This window comes from Girardinichthys multiradiatus, chromosome 20 (genome assembly GCF_021462225.1).
Source record: "Girardinichthys multiradiatus isolate DD_20200921_A chromosome 20, DD_fGirMul_XY1, whole genome shotgun sequence".
NCBI classification, from domain to species: Eukaryota; Metazoa; Chordata; class Actinopteri; order Cyprinodontiformes; family Goodeidae; genus Girardinichthys; species Girardinichthys multiradiatus.
Window position 1 is genome coordinate 16,993,700 of NC_061812.1, and position 19,514 is coordinate 17,013,213.

A 19,514-nucleotide genomic window follows, 5' to 3' on the forward strand; every position below is an offset into this window, starting at 1 on the left:
GATGTAAACTGACATTATATATTTCTACATAGTTACGTTTTTGTTAAATGAGGTCGTAATACCATAGAAAAAACTAAACCTGTCACAAAACATTTTGGCTTTTCAGTCAACTCCATAACAAAACTCAAGGTCTGATGAAGCAAAATTTGACCCATTGATGACATGCTCCACAGTTCTTCTTTATATCAAACATAAAATGTTAAATATATATGGCACATTTAGTTTCAGGAATGCAGGTTTCTATCTTTTAAAAAGTCAAACACCAATATAATTTGCAAACACACATTTTTCCCAGACTTATAAAGGTCTGGAAATTGCATTTTCTTTTCAACATTTTCAAGGTAACACTAAATAAGTACTTTTAAAAGCTATTAGCTGCACTTCGGCTATGCACTTTTAAGTCTTTCTTAAACTAAAATTTGTTACCAACATGTAATTTCTAAGATATGTACAACTTTTCCAAGAATATAAGTATACTTCAAGAAAATATATAATTCTTCTTTATTGTTTTAAAGATATTTCTTTAGACATCTAAAACGACATCTTGAACATAGGATGTGCCCCAAGGTGAATTTCTAATACTTTTTACGCTGCAGCACTGATTGAGATTTACCATTAAAATCCAGACAAAAGGGTTTGGGTCACCATGTACGGAGGCTACAGTCCTCACTGCAGCCATCATGTGTTCGACTCCTGACCTGTTGACCTTTGCTGGATGTCTACCTCTCCCTATCTCTCTACCCCAGTTCCTGTCGGTCATCTTACAAAATAAAGGCCACTAGTGCCACAAAATTCATTAAAAAAAGGAAAAATTTTTAATGCAGACTTAGAAACTATGATTGACTGAAGTATGCAATAAAGCTAAAACATATGGTCTAATTTGTGAGCTAAAATGGTAGTGTGATAGTAAGAATCTAAACAGTTAATCAGATGATTTGTATTAGGCAGTATTAGAAAATGTCTTGCTGGTCACACACAACCATATATTCCTGTGTTACCACATGGCCACAGTCCATTGCAATCAGCGAATAAGTGTGTCCAGTGAGTAGATGGGCCAGAATTCCTTCCATCTTAATGCAGAAGAAAATCTGAAAAATGCAAGGTCAAAGGTCAGTACTTTATCAGACTCAAAGTTGCTAAAGACTTCAGATCATTCCCTGTGAGAGTTTTTACAACTTAATTTTGCTTTCATCTTCTCCACTACTTTATTTCTGACCTCCCAGGTGTGCTTATTGTTCTCCGCGATGCTCTTTTTTCACTATAACAAACCTTTAAACCTTCAAAGAATAGCTGTATTTACATTGAGATTAAATTACACACAGGTTGACTCTGTTTTTACTAATTAGGTGACTTCTGAAGCCTGTTGGTTGCATTTTATTTTGTGGCATCAGAGAATGGGTAGCTGAAGGAAGAAGGGACCACACTTTTGAAATTTCTATTTGTAAACAAAAGTTAAAAACCATTTATTAGTTTCTTCCACTTCACAATTGTGCTCTTCTCCGTGTTGGTTTGAAATACATTAAAGTTTGTAGTTGTAGCATGGTGAAATGTCAAGACGTTTGTGTGGAATGAATAGTTTTGCAATGTGATGTATTTGTTGCCATTTTATGTAAAGTATGTAAAAATTATTCTATTTGAACAAACTTGCCTTGGATTGATTAATGTGTATATAAATAGTGCTTTATGGTTCACGTTTAATTGACTATTTTTTTTTATTGTCTGTACAATGTTAGAAATACTTCTGCTACATCGAAGGAATGAAATGTATGGGGCTATTCGTAGAAAAGTGTAATTTATAAAGATGCTGTAATATGTAACAGCCTGTAAAACCGATGGGTGACTTCAGACAGACCGGGGTGGGTCCAACTTGGACTGAGGATTCACTCCACCCTCTGACTTGTTTACATGGCCACATGTGCTGCTCCATTGACAAACCCCACACTGATAAAAACCCTCCCACCACAGGACCACGTTCCACTCCCAGCGCGGCTGCAGCCAGTGTGTGTGTGAGCATGGTATGGGGGTTCATCTCCTTCACACGGTTGACTCCTCCCGCTACCTCACTGTTTACCGAACCACCGGCCTCCGCTAGGGAGTGGCCAGCAGCCACGGAGGCAAGACTCAAACACCCAGTCCGCCCTCCTTCCTCCCCATCTCCGTGCTCATGGCCGCGGATGAGCCTCGGCAACAAATACTCTGTCATATGATAAGATTGACTTTCATCAAGAAAGGAAGTTATCAGTATTTACTTAGATTATTTGCTTGTGACGCTGTTTATGCGAAAATCAGATAACCAAACGTCAATCATGTTCAGGAGTGCAACCTACCGTGTTTGGTACCGCCCAATTAACCGCTTTTCGCCAAATCCCATTGGCTGATCGGCTTTCATAGGCGGTGCCACGTACTTTTATTGGATAAGAAAGTTGTCATTTAAAAGGAACTCATGGCGAGGTGCGCTTCTTTTAAAATTTGTGATGGAGCGAAGGTACAGTTCAACAACAAAATACAAAATACAAAAAAAAAAGATTTAGGCTCTGAGTATTTAGACACATTGTAATGCTCTGATATACTCGATACATAAAAAACGACTCCCCACCTCACCGATTTTTTGGTTTTTTTTTGTCTCATATTTACATGTTTCTGATTTTATTTTCAGACAACAATTGGCTAACTGTTAATGAATTCATTTATTACAAGAAAAGAAATATCCAAACCAACTTGGTTTTATGTGTAAAGCTGATTGTCCTATAAACCTCTGAAATGGTCGTGCTAGCCGTGACAGGAAAGGCTGCCATCAAGAGTTTGCACTAATCAATAATGAGTCTTTTACGTAGCTGTGGAGAAAATTTGCCCCACTCATCTTGCAGAATGATTTTAATAAAGCAACACTGGAGGGTTTTCCAGCAAGAGCGACCTGTCCAGGGTTAGACTTGCTGGGGTGCTTTTGAATCCTTGTCCTGCTGCAGAACTCAAGAGTTTTTGAGCTCAAGGTCAAAAGGTGATGGCTACACTCCTTCAGGATCTTTTAGTAGACAGCAGAACTTGTCACCCATGTCAAGCTGTCTGAAGCAGCTAATCACCGGCATACCGTCACACTTCCAGTTCCAAGTTTAACTGGAGGTACATACTGGAGGTATGTTGATGGGTTTCTTTTTTTAAATAGTGGGTTATTTTTTGTGCCAGATATGTTAAGACACACAGATTCTAAAGAATTTCTTCTTTTGTGATGCCCGTGCTTTAAATGTTGTTCTGGATTATTTTGTGATCACCCTGGATGAGTTGTTTTTGAGTACCTTTGAAAGGCCAGCTACTCCTGAGAGGGCTCACCACTGTTTCATGTTTTCTTCAGTTGTGGATATTGGCTCTCACTCTAGTAAGCTCGAGTCTGAAAGCCTGCAACCCTTTCTAAACTGATAGACGTATTGGCTTTGTTTCTTATCTATAACTGGATTTCCAAGATCAATGCATGATTTGTTGATTTTTCAGGTCTTTTAGCTACTTTATGTCGTCATGCTGATTCTTTTAAAGTTATTTCTTGAATCTGTCACTAAAATTGACTGTTGAAATTGAACTCAGCTTTCCAAAAAACGTGGTTTATCGCAGCTAATACATGATTTATGCATGTGTATGTTTTCATATGTTTTATGTTTTTTACTCGTTGAAACAAGCCACATGTTCATTCTTGCCTTTATGGTTAAATAACAAAAATGGAAACCAGACTTGTTTGCATCAACCGACCAAACACTGCAAAACGGTGCAGCTAGTTTCAGTAACCTTAGCGGACTACAGAGGTGCATAAATTGAACGCACCTTCGTTCCTCCTTCAAAGAGAAGGAGGGAGGCATTAAGTTTGTGTGAACTTGTGAAAAGTTGTCAAGCCGAAAAAGGAGCAAAGAAACTCCTCCCGTCTTCAGAATATGAGCAGTAAGTGAACTTTTAAAAACTCGGTGACCTAATTATGAAAGTACCTTTAACCCAACAGTATGAAGACGTCAGCGTGCAACATTTTTATTCAGATTTAATACGACACCGTTTTGATATCGATCGGACGTTGGAAGCAGTTTAAAAGTGAGAAAGTATCGCGTCTTTAACCCTACTTGTTGGATACTTCACTAACATTTATTTAAAGAAGCTTCCTTGCTTTAAAATAGTATGTTTATGGAGTTAGTTTACACTTTTAATTTAATATTGACAACTTGTATTTTTACGAGCACTTGAAGCTGTGTCGGTCACTTTAGCTAATGCTTAGCGAGTTTTCTACACATTACTTAGCTAATCGGCTAGCTGGCAGTAAGCAATCGGACGTCGATTTCCTTGTTTTAATATCCGCAGAACAACTAACAACCTCACTAAAGTAATTTTATGTGGGTTTATTCGGTGAGGTTTATACTTTGTGATTAAATGCTACTTCGTTTGTGGCTTTGTTGCTTAAGAAGTCGGTGATCGTCCAACTCTTCTTCCGCAGATCAGCAGCAGCAGGGCGAAATGGCCGATGTGGAGAGTGGTGGAGGATTCAGTCAAAAGCGAAACACAAATTCACAAGTAGGTTAACTTGTCTCGCAAACCTGCACTATTGCAAAATCGCTGTCTTTCGCTTTGATTGTGTTTTGTTGCATTGATTTTGTGGTCCGTCTTTGTTTGGAACTGTGCGGGATGTTGATTTTTCTCCCCGGAGCACATGTCACCGGGGTGGGGAATGGGCAGGTAAATTTCGCCCACACGGGGGTGTTCCCGTCGTACTCGGGCACTTCTTGTGCGTTTCGTTCGGCCCATTTGGCTGGCCTCGGAGGGGGTGGCTAGAGGACTGTGCTAGTTTATAGGGCAGAATAAAGTGTGGGAGGGCGATGGGTGGGTTTGGGGGGAGGGTGAAGCCGAGCCCGCCGCCGCTCCTGAAAAAATGTGGTCCCTCCCAAACTCAGCCCCCCATGTTTTTTTTTTCCCCCTAAGGCCAACTACACCAGGAGTACCGCAGTGTAACAAGTGGCATAAAAGTGGCCTTAATGCAGTGTTACAGCATTGCATTAGTATTGACAAAGCAAGCCACGCTTGACATTATTGCTATAGATTTAAAACTCAAATCGCTTCATCCAAAAATGTTTTGGTGTGGGGTCTTAGCTTTCAAAACTGATCATCATCCTTGTTTTATCAAGTTGTATTTTAACCATTCACTGCCACATTTAAAACTGATGCTTTAAATGAAATACTTCTGCTTGAGAAATCCGCTTTTGTTTATTTTCAAGATTGTCCCAGGCTGTTAGGATGTTTTATGATGCACACTACTGCTTCCTAGTTACAATTTCCTGCCATCCACAAACACATTTATTCAATTAAACAGTTAAAAAATGTAGCAGATAATTTTTGTTTAAGAAAGGTCTACATCTGCATAGGTTTTTCGATCATTTGCGTGGTGTTATGCTAATAAGGGAGCATGGTATTGCATTGTTTTTAGTTTGTTACGTTAGATGTCAATAGTTGTTTCTTCGTTTACAGGCTCAAAATATCTGGAATATGTTCCAACAAGGCAGGAAGGAAGGCTATTTGATTTTGAGAAATTGTTTGGACACATAACATTTCTTACCATGCTGTCTACTGCTCCCCTTCAGAGTGCAGCATAAACTTGACCTCTTTCACACTTGGACCTGTACAAGAAGACGATTATCCAGGATGGTGTAGTGTAAGACAGGCCTCGCAAGTCCTTAACTGGGTGATGCATTACATGGTGCCCGTCAAACGCCCGTTTCAGCATCAACAGTGAGAAGGTGACCTCTGGATGCTGGATTTCATGGCAGAAATACCTAGAAAACACCCAATCTCACACTGGCCGATTAAATCAAAAGGATAAAAGACCAGGCAATGAACACTACAGATGACTTTAAGTATGAGGGCTTTAAACAGTAGGAAATTTATGAGCTGCAGAACAAATGAGAACATCTAGTCAAGCATGGGGGAGGAAGCTTGATGGTCTGGCGGTGCTCTAGAGGTGGTGAGATTTGTTTAGAGTGGAAGTGACTTTAAGATGTTGAGCTTTTGTGGGAGCAGCTTGACTGCATAGAAGAAGACCACGCCATGCAGTCAAGTGTTGTGAGAGATCCATCTGGAAGCGTGGTGTGAAACCTCATCTAATTAACTTGAAAAACTAACCACCAACATTGCTAAGGTTTGCTGAGCTCTAATTATTGATGTGTTGTTTTTGTATTTTGTTTTTGCTGAAAGCGAAGTTTGTCTTAATTTCCAGCTTTGATATTGCCCACATGTCCTATTCCTTTGCTATATTTTTGGTTTGAACTAATTATTTTATTGAAAAAAAGAACATTTTCAAGTGATCCTAAACTTTTGAGTTGTGGTGTACATCATAGTATGACACGATACACTGCGAATTCCTAAGGCATTTACATTTTTATCACCTACTCCATTCGCAGGACTCACAGCAGCCATCTCCTCTGGCCTTGTTGGCTGCCACATGCAGCCGAATTGACACCCCTGGAGAGAGCGATTCTTCAGCTGAGCAACAGCAAAATCAGCAGGAGCTGGAAATAAACCAGGGTGTCTTCACCTCCACCGCTAACAGTTGGCAGGTTGTCCCTCTTAATGTTCAGGCATCCTCAGGCTCCCACACCATCACCACTGACTCGTCAGGGGTGATGGCAGGAGGAGACAACTGCAAGAGCAGACAGGTGCTGTCAACATCTGCAGCAGCTGTGAGCACTCAGGGTCACCAGCAGTATGTAGTAGCTCAGGCTCCATCAGTGCCAGGTCAACAGTTGCTTACCACCATATCAGGTGTGATGCCCAACATTCAGTATCAAGTTATACCCCAGTTTCAGACAGTAGATGGCCAGCCACTACATTTTGCACATGCTCAACAGGACCCCGCGGTATCTGCAGCAGCACAAGGACAGCAGTTTCAGATTGTGTCCTCTCCTAACGGCCAGCAGATTATAGCTGCTACCAACAGAGCTGGTGCAGCTGGAAATATAATAACTATGCCCAGTGTCCTTCAGGGAGCATTCCCCATACAAAATATAAGCTTAGGCAACAGTATGTTACAAAACCAAGCCCAGTTCCTGGCAAATATGCCATTGTCACTGAATGGCAACATCACATTGTTGCCTATCAGTACAGGTGCAGCAGGGGGAGATGCTAACAGTAGCGGGGATGCTGGAGGTAATCAGCTGATACAGCAATCGCAACAGCCAGCATCCTCCAACAGTGGTGCAGGGTACATGACCACTGTGTCCACTGCCACAACACAGACCTCATCCTCTTATGGAGTCACCCAAACACAGAAGAGTAACGGATCAGTGACGGGCACATTTCAGCAGAACATCCAGATTCAGCCGGACATCAGAGACGGGCAGCAGCCTCAACAAATTCTTATCCAGCCTCAGCAGATCATCCAAGGTGGGACACCTCTTCAGACCATCCAGGCCAGTACACTGGCAACAGCAGGTGGTCAGGTGTTTGCAACTCCAACACTCAGTCAAGAAGGGCTTCAGAATCTTCAAATTATGCCAAACACAGGCCCAATCCTCCTGCGTACTGTGGGCCCTAATGGCCAGGTTAGCTGGCAGAGCATTCAGATCCAGAGTCCAACAGGGGCACAAATAACACTGGCCCCGATGCAGTCTCTACCCCAGCTTGGGCAGAGTCAGGGAGGTGCTGCAGGGGTTCCTGTGAACACGGTGCAGATCCCAAGCCTTCAGACCATCAATCTTAACACTCTCGGAAGCACTGGGATGCTGCAGGGAGTTCCCATCGCCAGCACAACAGGTCAGTCATTTGCTTGCATATTACACCAACTGTTGGAGTTGTATATAAGACTCTGTATTACAAATGATGTAACTCATTTGTATGCTGTTTTTTTTTTTTTTTTTTCATTTATGTTTTACCAACTTTTAAAATAGATTTTAAATATTTTTGTTTGCAACTTAGCATATTTATAAAAATCAAGCAAAGATAATCACGTTTGCAAACCTATTGTGTACACAGCTTCTGCATTTCCTGATTCTGTGCTCAAATCTGGTTGAACCAGTTTAGCCATTAGTTTTTACCTGACACTTTGACCCCACTGCATGTGTTTGCATTCAGCTTTTTTAACTACATCCATTCACATGTTGTGGTTGGGGTACAACTTGAGTGTTATGGCAGGGGTGCAGCTTCAGGCGCGCTCTACTCTTCAGTGTTGGTGAAAAGTGAACTGGGTGTGCAGCTTTACCGGCAGATCTTTTACTTAGAACTTTGCATACAACATGTGCAGTCTTTTTAACACTTAAACAGCTAAACTTTAGGAATTTGCTGAAACATCATTGTTTGTATCTTTTTTTTTTATGTAAAGAAAATATCAAAGAAAGAGATTAAGCTTTTAAATATGTTTGGAAATAACTGACAATAGATGTAAGATACTAAACTTGTACTAAGCTTGTAAAATGTAGATCAACATTGAAATGGTGACAGTTTTGTTTACTAATGAAAATTTTGTAAAATACTTGAGGAACTGCGTTTTCTTATTGTAATTATTGCTAAAAATATATATTTATGTAAAGCCTTTTTAGAAGCTGATCAATGAAATGTGTCTAGGCTGGAAGGTTTTTTAACAATTGTTGACATAACCCTATACTCGAATTATTTCTTCTACATCAATACAGGCGACCAGGTATTGCAGACAGGTGGAGAGGGTTTGGATGAGAGTGCAGTTCTGGATGACGATTTAGGCACACAAACCCAGGGGCGGCGAAATCGAAGAGAAGCCTGTACCTGCCCAATGTGCAAAGATGGAGAACCACGGTACGTCACTGAGCTCTATGGCTGTTGTTTTGGCTAAATGTGTTCATACCACAGTGGTGAAAGCGCTCTACTCCCTTCAGTATGTTTAATTTGATTACAGCTTAGAATTCAGTCCGATTAAATATGTTTCAACTTTAGATTTCCCAAAGGATCAGTCTGTAGGATTTGGCGACATCTAGTGGTTAGGTTACACATCGTATAGATGTGATTGAAGAGGGAAAACTCCTGTAAACAGCCTGAGTCCATGGGGGACCAGGAGGGCAAATCTCCTGAGGGTTTTTGTGAAAGTTCATTCTTGCTGATATATAAATGATGTAGATATTTGACAGGCTTGAAAAGCTTAGCACCAGTTAGATTTGAAATCGTATTTTGCTAGTGACCCAAGCAACTATATTATTAAAAAAAGCCTAATTTCATTTATATTTTGTTTATAAACTGCAGGCTACTTGTCATTGATTTCAGTATCACATTTAGTTGAACATTTTACTTAAACAAGGCCTTGTTTTTTTTTCCTTTCATTATATTATTTATGATGTTGCTGATGAGATTTTATACAAAAAATATTCAATTCAGTAGATCAATGCTGTATACTTAATCAAAACGATAATGTAATAGACATGCGCTGTTTCACTTCAGCACACATTGTTGCTCCCAGCATTAGGCTCACCTTAGAAAACCATGTGAGAGATTTCATTTTACTAGATTATACAAACTTCAGAGTATGAAGTGAAAAAAATGACTCTCAAACTTTTATTGTGACATCGTGCAGTGACCCAAATAAGAAGAAGCAGCACATCTGTCACATTAGTGGCTGTGGGAAGATCTATGGCAAGACGTCCCACCTTAGAGCCCATCTTCGTTGGCACACAGGAGAACGTCCCTTCGTCTGCAGCTGGTCTTTCTGTGGCAAACGATTCACACGTTCAGATGAACTTCAGCGCCATAAGAGAACACATACAGGTGAGGAGTTCAGCTTCCAGGCTATGGACCTGATTGCAAATGGCTTAGTGGACTAATTGTATTTTCCTTAAACAGAGTACAATCTCCCCATATTTTTGCTAATTGCACTGCACATCCATCAGCCTCAATCATGGCCCACAGAATGCCTTGCGCAGCTCTTCATGTTTCCTCTTCTATTTTCAGGGGAGAAGAGGTTTGTGTGCCACGAGTGTCCAAAACGTTTCATGCGCAGTGACCACCTCTCAAAGCATATCAAGACCCACCTGAACAAGAAAGTACCTGTAACCAGCAACAGCATGACTGTGTCAGCCGATGCTGCTTCTCCGTCGGCAGGAACAGAAACCAGCGCAGGAGCCGGCTCAAACAATGACCAGCACACCATTGTTACCATGGAAACCTTATCTGCAGAAAGCCTTGCTCGGTTAGCCAACAGTGGCATCAACATGATGCAGGTGGACATTCACCAGCTCAATGGTAACAGCTACTAAAGGGGGTGGGGAGATGCTGAACGATGAATTTGGACATATGGGGGGGTTAAAAGGGCATGTACCTGCAGGAACGCAACCTCTTGAAGGTGTCTGTCTGAAGAGCGGTTCTCCGATGCTAATAATTTGTAGAACCGAGCAGAAATTTGTTTTGCATTTTTGTATGTAGATGCCTGTGGTATTTAGGGTTCTGAGGTGGACAACTGGGATTAAAATATCGAAAGAGAAATTACTGTGAAATTCTATTTCCTCTGAAGGGAAATGGCATTACACTAACATCTGCCCCCACTGATACAGCCTTACACGTGTCGTCGAGCTGCATCGTAACACGCAGTTCAGGGCACTTCATAATGTAGTTGGTAATACTGACTACACAAGTTTCTTCAATGAAGAGATGACACTAAGTCAGACTCTTTTGCTCCCGTTTTGAGCTTTGCCCCATTTTTCTTCTACACCTCAGAAGCTCCCTTGACCTGTCAGCCTGAGCTGATGTCTCACGTTCCTCAGGCTAACAGGCACAGGTCTGAAAAAGAAAAATCTCAATATAAATGAAAATGTTTTGCAATTTTTAATTTTTTTTTCATAGTTAAAGCCAGGAGCACAAAGTGTTTGAGAATATTCGTGTCAGAACTGAAATCCTGAGAAAAACTCCTTAACCTCTTTTGTGAGAACTTTCACACCATCATGCTTGGGATGGAAGCATATTTTCTGTTTGCATATATATATATATATTTTTTTTTTTTGGTAAACCATACAGAAATTCTTAGCAAAAGCAGAAATCTATAACATGATTGCAGGTAATTGCCTTTTTCCTGTCTGTACATCTTATGCACAATCAATCTTAATCTTATTTTTATATATATATATGTAGATTAAATTTGTAAACCTCAAAGCTTTTCATATAATATAAGATCCAGATCTTCCAGTCTCTTTTCCATCTTAGGCCTTCCTTACTGCCATGTTAATGGTTCTTTTTCCTTTTGGATATTAGTTTTCAGGTTTTATTAAGTTATGGTCAGAATTTTTTGCAATAATGTTTAGAAATACTGAATATACAAGCTCCAGACCAAAGGTTTATACTTATTTTACAAAAACTACTTTGGAATCTTTCTTTGGTCCATAAGCTTTCTAAAACGTCCTCACCTAGTATTGCAAACGCCAAAATTATAACTGGAAAACATCCAGCATGAGGCAAACCTTGTGTACACTTCCTTCAGTTCTCAGAGTTGCAAAATGCATTGTTAGGATGCATTGGCAAAAAATGTTTTTTCTTCATAATTATGCTTTGTGAAACAATTGTAACCTGTGCAATGTATGTTTAAAACTTAAGTTCACTGGACATCAAGTGCTCTTACTTCCTCCCCCCCCCCCCCCCCCCCCGTTTTAAATAAGGGATTTTATAACATGTTTATACAACTACTGCAAATGCCAACAGCTGGATTAAAAGACATCTTTCTCATTTCTTTCCAATCATGTCTCTAGCTTTATTCACAATACACACAAGTCAGCAGAAAAATAAAAAATAAAAGTTGAACACATTTTACAAAAGGAAAAAAACAAGACAAAATCTCACAACAGGAAAGGATGCAACAACAGCTGCTCCAGTTGTTAAAATCACAGCTCTGCTTTCTCTTCATCCTTTAGTTTTTCACGGAGGCTGCGAGGATAAAAAAAAAACCACAACAGATTTAGTCATTTAAACCGGTTCATAGCATAATCAGGTTACACAAGACTGAATGTCACCTGACGAGATAGGAGTGGACGTCAGAGAAACCGTGGTACTGAGCCAGAGGGAACAGGATGCCAGTAGGGCAACGGCCCTCGCGTTGACGGCAGAAACTGCAGTTGCATATGCCTCGGCATGGGGGGCACTTCCAGTCCTTTTCAGAGGGATAGGGATGAGTCAAAAATAAAATAAAGCAATTGCGACTACATGGTGGTATGCTTGTCTTCTGCCTGCATTTTGTAATTTGGTATATTCTTAGTGAAAAATCACAAGCCACCTGAGGTAAATTAAATCTTGGATGTTAAATCAGCTGATGTGAGCAAACATGTCAGTTATTTAGGTTATTTTGAATTCATTTAAAATTTCTGACTACCGTACACATTTAGGGTCCAAAACTGTTTAGGAATCAAAAAGCACACCATCCTCAGCGATAACGTCTGTTTTAGAAGAATGGTTACTCATAAAATATGCTAGGGTCTTTCCATATAGGCATCCGACTATCTAGTAGCACACTTGACTTCACTCAACACATCAGCCAAATCAGGCCCCTAAAACAACAGTAAACTAGGCCTAAACGATATAACATATATTGTCATCACAATCATAACACAAAGGACTGGAATGCCATATTTATCGGCTAATACAGGTCCTTCTCAAAATATTAGCATATTGTGATAAAGTTCATTATTTTCCATAATGTGATGATGAAAATTTAACATTCATATATTTTAGATTCATTGCACACTAACTGAAATATTTCATGTCTTTTATTGTCTTAATACGGATGATTTTGGCATACAGCTCATGAAAACCCAGAATTCCTATCTCACAAAATTAGCATATCATTAAAAGGGTCTCTAAACGAGCTATGAACCTAATCATCTGAATCAACGAGTTAACTCTAAACACCTGCAAAAGATTCCTGAGGCCTTTAAAACTCCCAGCCTGGTTCATCACTCAAAACCCCAATCATGGGTAAGACTGCCGACCTGACTGCTGTCCAGAAGGCCACTATTGACACCCTCAAGCAAGAGGGTAAGACACAGAAAGAAATTTCTGAATGAATAGGCTGTTCCCAGAGTGCTGTATCAAGGCACCTCAGTGGGAAGTCTGTGGGAAGGAAAAGTGTGGCAGAAAACGCTGCACAACGAGAAGAGGTGACCGGACCCTGAGGAAGATTGTGGAGAAGGGCCGATTCCAGACCTTGGGGGACCTGCGGAAGCAGTGGACTGAGTCTGGAGTAGAAACATCCAGAGCCACCGTGCACAGGCGTGTGCAGGAAATGGGCTACAGGTGCCGCATTCCCCAGGTCAAGCCACTTTTGAACCAGAAACAGCGGCAGAAGCGCCTCACCTGGGCTACAGAGAAGCAGCACTGGACTGTTGCTCAGTGGTCCAAAGTACTTTTTTCGGATGAAAGCAAATTCTGCATGTCATTCGGAAATCAAGGTGCCAGAGTCTGGAGGAAGACTGGGGAGAAGGAAATGCCAAAATGCCAGAAGTCCAGTGTCAAGTACCCACAGTCAGTGATGGTCTGGGGTGCCGTGTCAGCTGCTGGTGTTGGTCCACTGTGTTTTATCAAGGGCAGGGTCAATGCAGCTAGCTATCAGGAGATTTTGGAGCACTTCATGCTTCCATCTGCTGAAAAGCTTTATGGAGATGAAGATTTCATTTTTCAGCACGACCTGGCACCTGCTCACAGTGCCAAAACCACTGGTAAATGGTTTACTGACCATGGTATCACTGTGCTCAATTGGCCTGCCAACTCTCCTGACCTGAACCCCATAGAGAATCTGTGGGATATTGTGAAGAGAACGTTGAGAGACTCAAGACCCAACACTCTGGATGAGCTAAAGGCCGCTATCGAAGCATCCTGGGCCTCCATAAGACCTCAGCAGTGCCACAGGCTGATTGCCTCCATGCCACGCCGCATTGAAGCAGTCATTTCTGCAAAAGGTTGACGTTTTTTGTATTAAAAACACTTTTCTTTTATTGGTCGGATGAAATATGCTAATTTTGTGAGATAGGAATTTTGGGTTTTCATGAGCTGTATGCCAAAATCATCCGTATTAAGACAATAAAAGACCTGAAATATTTCAGTTAGTGTGCAATGAATCTAAAATATATGAATGTTAAATTTTCATCATCACATTATAGAAAATAATGAACTTTATCACAATATGCTAATTTTTTTAGAAGGACCTGTACATTGCAAGTGTCATGAATTCCTGCTTTGCATGTCAGTAACAGACTGGAGCCTCACTGTGGTGTAGTTGTGGATGCTAAATCTGACATGGATGTTGAGGCCTGAGGCGCTGAAGGTGTTGAAAGCTGAGATAAAGAGAAAAAAAGGGTATTTATTGCAATTGATATCAGTACAGAACTTTCCCTTTATAATTCCCATGCAACTGTAGTGCAAGCGATTAAAAAAAATAGAGTTTATATTTCTTTGAGGTGAAATGGGACACTCCTCTCCAGAAAACAGTTTTGTAACATCTGCTTCCTGTTCACAACTTTTCAAGATTTTTCAGAAATTTGAGTTAACCAAGTTGGGTTTTATGATCGCAATTTTCTGTAAATTATAAAAAAACGCCATGGTTCGTTTCCAGTCCAGTAGTAAAGGGCACCGGTTTTATTTTTTATTTATTTGTCAAGTTAAATTAGCTCTACTTTAAAATCTGTAACATATTTGTAAACTCTAGCCTTCATTTTATCTACACCGATATCTTTATTCTAAATTAGTTTTAATGCACTGTTTAACCATGCAGAGTCTGATCTAAGGTCACAAAAAAAAGCAATGAAATGGCCCATTTTTAATTGATCTGTTGGTTATCTCAGTCAACTATAAAATTAGGGCCCCATGAAATCCATTTGATTCTTTTTGTACCTGAATTTATTTTTCTGTTTTTTTTGTTAATAAATGTGGTTACATCCTTAAGCATAGAACTGAGATAAAAGCTGAAAAACATTTGTGAAATAAAACTGTCACAAGAAAAATATATTCAGAGGACCCTGCATAACCAAACTAATCAGTATGTCTAAAATAAAAAGACAAGCTAAGATGTGGCAATTTGTAGAGAATAGATATAACTTAATCCTAAATCAATGTAAGAAGCACTTTACTGTTAAGAAATTCAGATTTCTTTTATCTTTTATTAAGCAGAATAAGGATTGAAGTCTGGAAACATTCACCATACTTCTCATTCCTTTTCCCATAAATATCTAGACCTCGGAAAAAAACATAAAAAGCTAATTTTATACTTTTTCAGACTTTTCAAGACTGCATAGAAACCCTGGGAACAGGAAGCACTGAAATGTTATCATTATAACAGTCTCAAAAATTTTACCCAACAAGTAGAAAAATCTTAAATTTCAAATACAAAGGTGCACTAATACAAAAAGTTAAAATCAGAAATGCACAATGCAGTATGTGGAACAAAAAAATGCATATATTCACTGAAACCTCCTAAATTTGCAGCCATGCTCAGTTGTGCTCTAAAGGTAATTTGCGATTTAAGGGCATGGAAGCCAAGCAACGTCTAAGAGAGCGACCCTTCTCTGGGCAACAGTTCATGACCTGAATCAGGGCATAAGGTGAGACCACAATTATGACCCAAACGTAAGCAAGACAGTCAACAAAAAAAAACTATAAAATAATATTTTAAAATGTCCTGAAAAAACATTTGTTGCTGGGTTTCTAGCTTAACGAACACTGTTCCTGCTGAGACTGGACCTGAGAAGAACAGCACATTTTAACCTGTTGCCAGAAACGTGTTTGGTTAACATTATGATCTAAAGTTCAACATATATTTAATCAATTATTATTTACCATAAATACCAAGTGCTTCACAAAGTCTCCATAGTAAATGTAAGTTGCCATTTCTGAACTAAATCCATAAAGGTTTATTGCAGTTTCCAATTTTATTTAAAAGGAATACTAGCCATTGCCAGAATTCACACCCTGTGGCTGCATGTTGTTAAATATTTATGTGAAAAGCAGTAGAGAGCACAGAGTTAGAGCACTGACCGGATCAAGCAGAGCCTCTCTGACATCCTCTCCATATCTGTTCCTGAGGCACGGTCCGCAGAACTGACCCTGAATTCCCCGGCAGTTTTCACTGCGGCAGCACGTCTTTGTGTCGACAGTCTTCTGCCGGCACTGATGGCACGAGGAGCCCTGACAAAATTACGGCACATCAATAACGTTCAGAAGCCCCTATAAGCAAAATGGCTACCATTTTAGAGGTGATCTGGATCACTTTGTAATCAGATCCAAGACAGGTCGAAGCGAAATCGACACCTTACTCCACTCTTCATGTCGGGTTTGGAGTTTCCAGCAAAGGCTTGATTCAAGCGGTCCAAAATGTATTTCTGCTAAAAACATCCATATAATTCTTATGCACATACAAATATTCATATCAAAGTTCACACTTTCTTTACTGAGATCAATTATTTTTCTTTTTTTGTTATTTTTCCACCTTTTTCCTGAACGGTAGAGCTAGTCTCTGCAACTAAAATACCACGACTGTCCTTCTTTCAGTTTCACGAGATCAGATCACTGAGGTCCAGGCGAACAGGTCCAGGAAGAAAACGCAGACATCCATCTAGCCACCTACAGCTTTCAGAACATTTTCTCTTCATTTTGTTAATTAACCCAATTGATTTCTCACGCTAAGAGTCTGAAGATTACGTTTCTATAGCACCAAAAGAATAACACAGAGTAACATAAGAAGTATTGTAAAGGCAAAGTTTTTGGAACTTGTGCATCACCAACAAACTTGGGCTACAGAGGCATATGATGACAGAAAGTCTAGGACTTTCAAGAAAAAAGGTGTCCTTTAAAGATCTGATTAGATAAATAAACTTTGTGTGTATCCTTAATACGATATAAGTCCACCATTGAACTTACTGAGACACTGTTGTACACCTTCGCAGTCATATTGTCAGCCACCAACTCCAGCTCGTCTTTTGTGATGTCATCTACCGGACGGATTATGTGGGGTTTGCTCTGATTGGGTCGTGGAGTGCCATGACGACGTGGAGCTTGGCGCACCTTAAACAGGTAGTGAAGGTTTGCATTACTTGCATTAAACTCCAAAAGAAGCGTATACATTTCTCATCAGTTGTTACCAATCTTAATTATACAATATCAGAATTTATTTATGTTCAGTTTGTTGTTTACCTCCAGCAGTTCTTCCTCCAAGCTGAGCTCCACATCTGCTTCCTGATGAGCTGAAGGGTCCTGGATTCCCCCCATAGAGCGAGTCTGTCTGCGAGAAGCCCGTTCTGGGTTCCTTTTGGACTCCCCTTCAACCGGACCAAAGCGACGCTGTAAATTGGAAATAAATCACAGCGATGAGTTAGTCACAAATTAATATTTAAATTAGGAATCTGTAAATCATTAAATCTGTATTTTAATTTTAAAGTCAGCACCAAATAATAAAACAACAATGTAATGGGCCTAACAAACAAAATCAATTAATTTTTTTAACGCATACTCCTTTGAAAGTCTACTTTTATTTTTATCTTTATATGCAATAAATGCAACGGGTTCCCCAAGCTCAAAGAATAGCGCTATTCAATCATGTGACTTTTTCTCCATAATCAGGCAGCTCTCATTCAGACATTCATACTGCTGCATAGTTGTGAAAAGTAGCAGAAAAATGTCCGTTTCCCATTTTTACATCATACTTACAGAGCTTTTTCCTTTTGTTTTCTGTCTCCCTGCATGTTGTTTCAAAAGCCCCGCTCCTCCGGGCATTTTCTGCAGATCTGCCATCAGCTGAGCCAACTGTTGGCATGTATGAAAATAAAGAATATAAATGAGCATCAGCGCTCTATTTATGAGCCCTAAAGCTGGTACCAGAACTAATATATATTGCCACCTGCTCATAGATGTGAATTTAATTTATAAGACGACACCTTTATCAGAGTCATAGAACTAAGTAAACTGTAAAGAATGAGAACTCATAAACACATCTAAATTATAACGACTGTAAACAGAGTTGGGCCAGTATATCAGAGCATATCCATAAATTAGGCTGGTCTTTGTCAATTTTCCAACCATCATCCAATACCATACCTGAGCATGTTAAGTTGACATAATAGAATGGAAAATAAAACATATCGGTAAAATAAATAATTAGTGTGGAATACTGAAACATCTAGAATCAACAGTGAGTTTTATTGTCATTTTACACTAATCAAAAGGTAAACTAAATGTTCAGGGATTGTTAAGGAAAATATTTCACAAATGTTTAGTGAACGTTTTCCTTAGTTGTTGTGTGGTACCCTGGATATTTTTATCCAACATGTATTTAAACACCTACTTCCAAATACTCTGTAATTGAACATACCAGTTTCCAAACACCACTGTGATGCTTGTGTTTCTGAGTTACCATTGCTTTGTTCGCCTTGATGTTCTGCTCTCTCTTGGCCAGGAAATTATCCGACTCATTTTTTGCAGGACTTGATCCATGCTCCTCAGTCTGGGATGGTTGATTCACAGCCATCTCCTTATCCTCAAATTTAACACATCTGCCCTTCTTTGTCTTTTTAGCCTCTCTTGGCCTCTTCACCCCTCTCTTTACTGTTATATTATCCTTCTCCTCTCCTACATCTTCATTCTGTGGGAAATGTAAAGAAGATGAGCGAAGTGCAATCCTCATCCTGAAGGGTTGACAGGCAGCAGGTGGTTGAGATGTAGCCTCCAGCTCCATGGCAGAAAAGTCAGGATGTACTTCATGATATAAACCTAAATTCTGTTTGTACACAGGATGAGTTTGTCATAAGAGACTCATTTTGCACAGTTGAGTTTATTAGCAAAAAAAGAGGGTGGAAATAGGGATTTAATAGTGGAATAATTAAAAAGCAAGTAAACATACTACGAAATAATGGCTTCTATTTCATATTTATGTCTTATGTATTGACACTAGGTGCAAAAACAAACCGTATCTGTGAGCTCAGAGTCAGAAAAACCATTAAATGACTCAGTACTTTCAGAGTCCTCTGGAAACACATCAGCTAGTTTCTTCATATTAACTTCATACTCCGTCTGTTGATAAATAGTAAAAACAGCTGGAAAACATTATTGTATTAATGTTCGGTTTAAATTCATAAGCTATTCATTGAGTATGAATATATATTTTTACCTTTTCGTTCATGACTCCACAAACGCAAACCTAACAAGTTTAGCTAGGTTCTCCAACAGCTCAAACCTGATTGGAAATTAGTCGTGCTTATTTTGAAGATGTGGACAGCACGAACAGACCGAGACGGGCGGTGCTTTGTTTGCAGAAGACACATTTCTTAACCCCGCCCTCACAGGGAGATGAAGAAACGGAAAAAGAATCCAAAAGATTTTTTTTTATCTTGTTTTAAATGTAACTTTCTCAGCTGCAACTGAGGTAAAATAGTCAAAATGTAGAATAAATATGTTTGCTTCTAAAACAAAGACCCAGGTATGCCTATAGTTACATACACTGCTCAAAAAAATAAAAGGAACACTCAAATAACACATCCTAGATATGAATTAATGAAATATTCTCATTGAATATTTTG

At 39.6% G+C, this 19,514-nt stretch overlaps 2 protein-coding genes across 9 annotated transcripts; one reads left to right on the forward strand and one right to left on the reverse strand.

The window, feature by feature from the left end:
- The first annotated feature begins 3,794 nt into the window (after positions 1-3,794).
- On the forward strand, positions 3,795-11,699 carry sp1 (sp1 transcription factor). Of its 3 annotated transcripts, none has more exons than XM_047348885.1 (6): positions 3,795-3,924; positions 4,466-4,542; positions 6,420-7,770; positions 8,646-8,784; positions 9,554-9,744; positions 9,928-11,699. In XM_047348885.1, the coding sequence occupies exons 1-6, from the start codon at positions 3,918-3,920 to the stop codon at positions 10,230-10,232; spliced, it is 2,070 nt and encodes a 689-aa protein (XP_047204841.1). In that variant the 5' UTR covers positions 3,795-3,917; the 3' UTR covers positions 10,233-11,699. The 3 variants fall into 3 exon arrangements, with proteins under 3 accessions (XP_047204841.1, XP_047204844.1, XP_047204842.1); XM_047348886.1 differs by lacking the exon at positions 3,795-3,924 and adding an exon at positions 3,947-4,068; XM_047348888.1 differs by lacking the exon at positions 4,466-4,542 and having other exon boundaries at positions 3,852-3,924.
- On the reverse strand, positions 11,689-19,243 carry LOC124857573 (cell division cycle-associated protein 7-like). Of its 6 annotated transcripts, none has more exons than XM_047348898.1 (10): positions 19,106-19,242; positions 18,951-19,008; positions 18,353-18,580; positions 17,650-17,745; positions 17,137-17,283; positions 16,864-17,007; positions 15,982-16,131; positions 14,218-14,285; positions 11,973-12,109; positions 11,689-11,886 (listed from the first exon to the last, which is right to left on the reverse strand). In XM_047348898.1, the coding sequence occupies exons 2-10, from the start codon at positions 18,972-18,974 to the stop codon at positions 11,870-11,872; spliced, it is 1,011 nt and encodes a 336-aa protein (XP_047204854.1). In that variant the 5' UTR covers positions 18,975-19,008; positions 19,106-19,242; the 3' UTR covers positions 11,689-11,869. The 6 variants fall into 6 exon arrangements, with proteins under 6 accessions (XP_047204854.1, XP_047204851.1, XP_047204853.1 ...); XM_047348895.1 differs by having other exon boundaries at positions 18,904-19,008; XM_047348897.1 differs by having other exon boundaries at positions 18,951-19,031; positions 19,106-19,233.
- Between the last annotated feature and the right edge of the window lie 271 nt (positions 19,244-19,514).

Coding starts and splice junctions, on each gene's coding strand:
- sp1 (XM_047348885.1), top strand. Junction 4,543..6,419: donor AGCGAAACACAAATTCACAA/GTAGGTTAACTT, acceptor CTCCATTCGCAG/GACTCACAGCAGCCATCTCC. Junction 9,745..9,927: donor CCATAAGAGAACACATACAG/GTGAGGAGTTCA, acceptor TTCTATTTTCAG/GGGAGAAGAGGTTTGTGTGC.
- LOC124857573 (XM_047348893.1), bottom strand. Junction 17,284..17,649: donor AAACAAAAGGAAAAAGCTCT/GTAAGTATGATG, acceptor TCCAATTTACAG/CGTCGCTTTGGTCCGGTTGA. Junction 17,008..17,136: donor TGGAGGAAGAACTGCTGGAG/GTAAACAACAAA, acceptor TACCTGTTTAAG/GTGCGCCAAGCTCCACGTCG.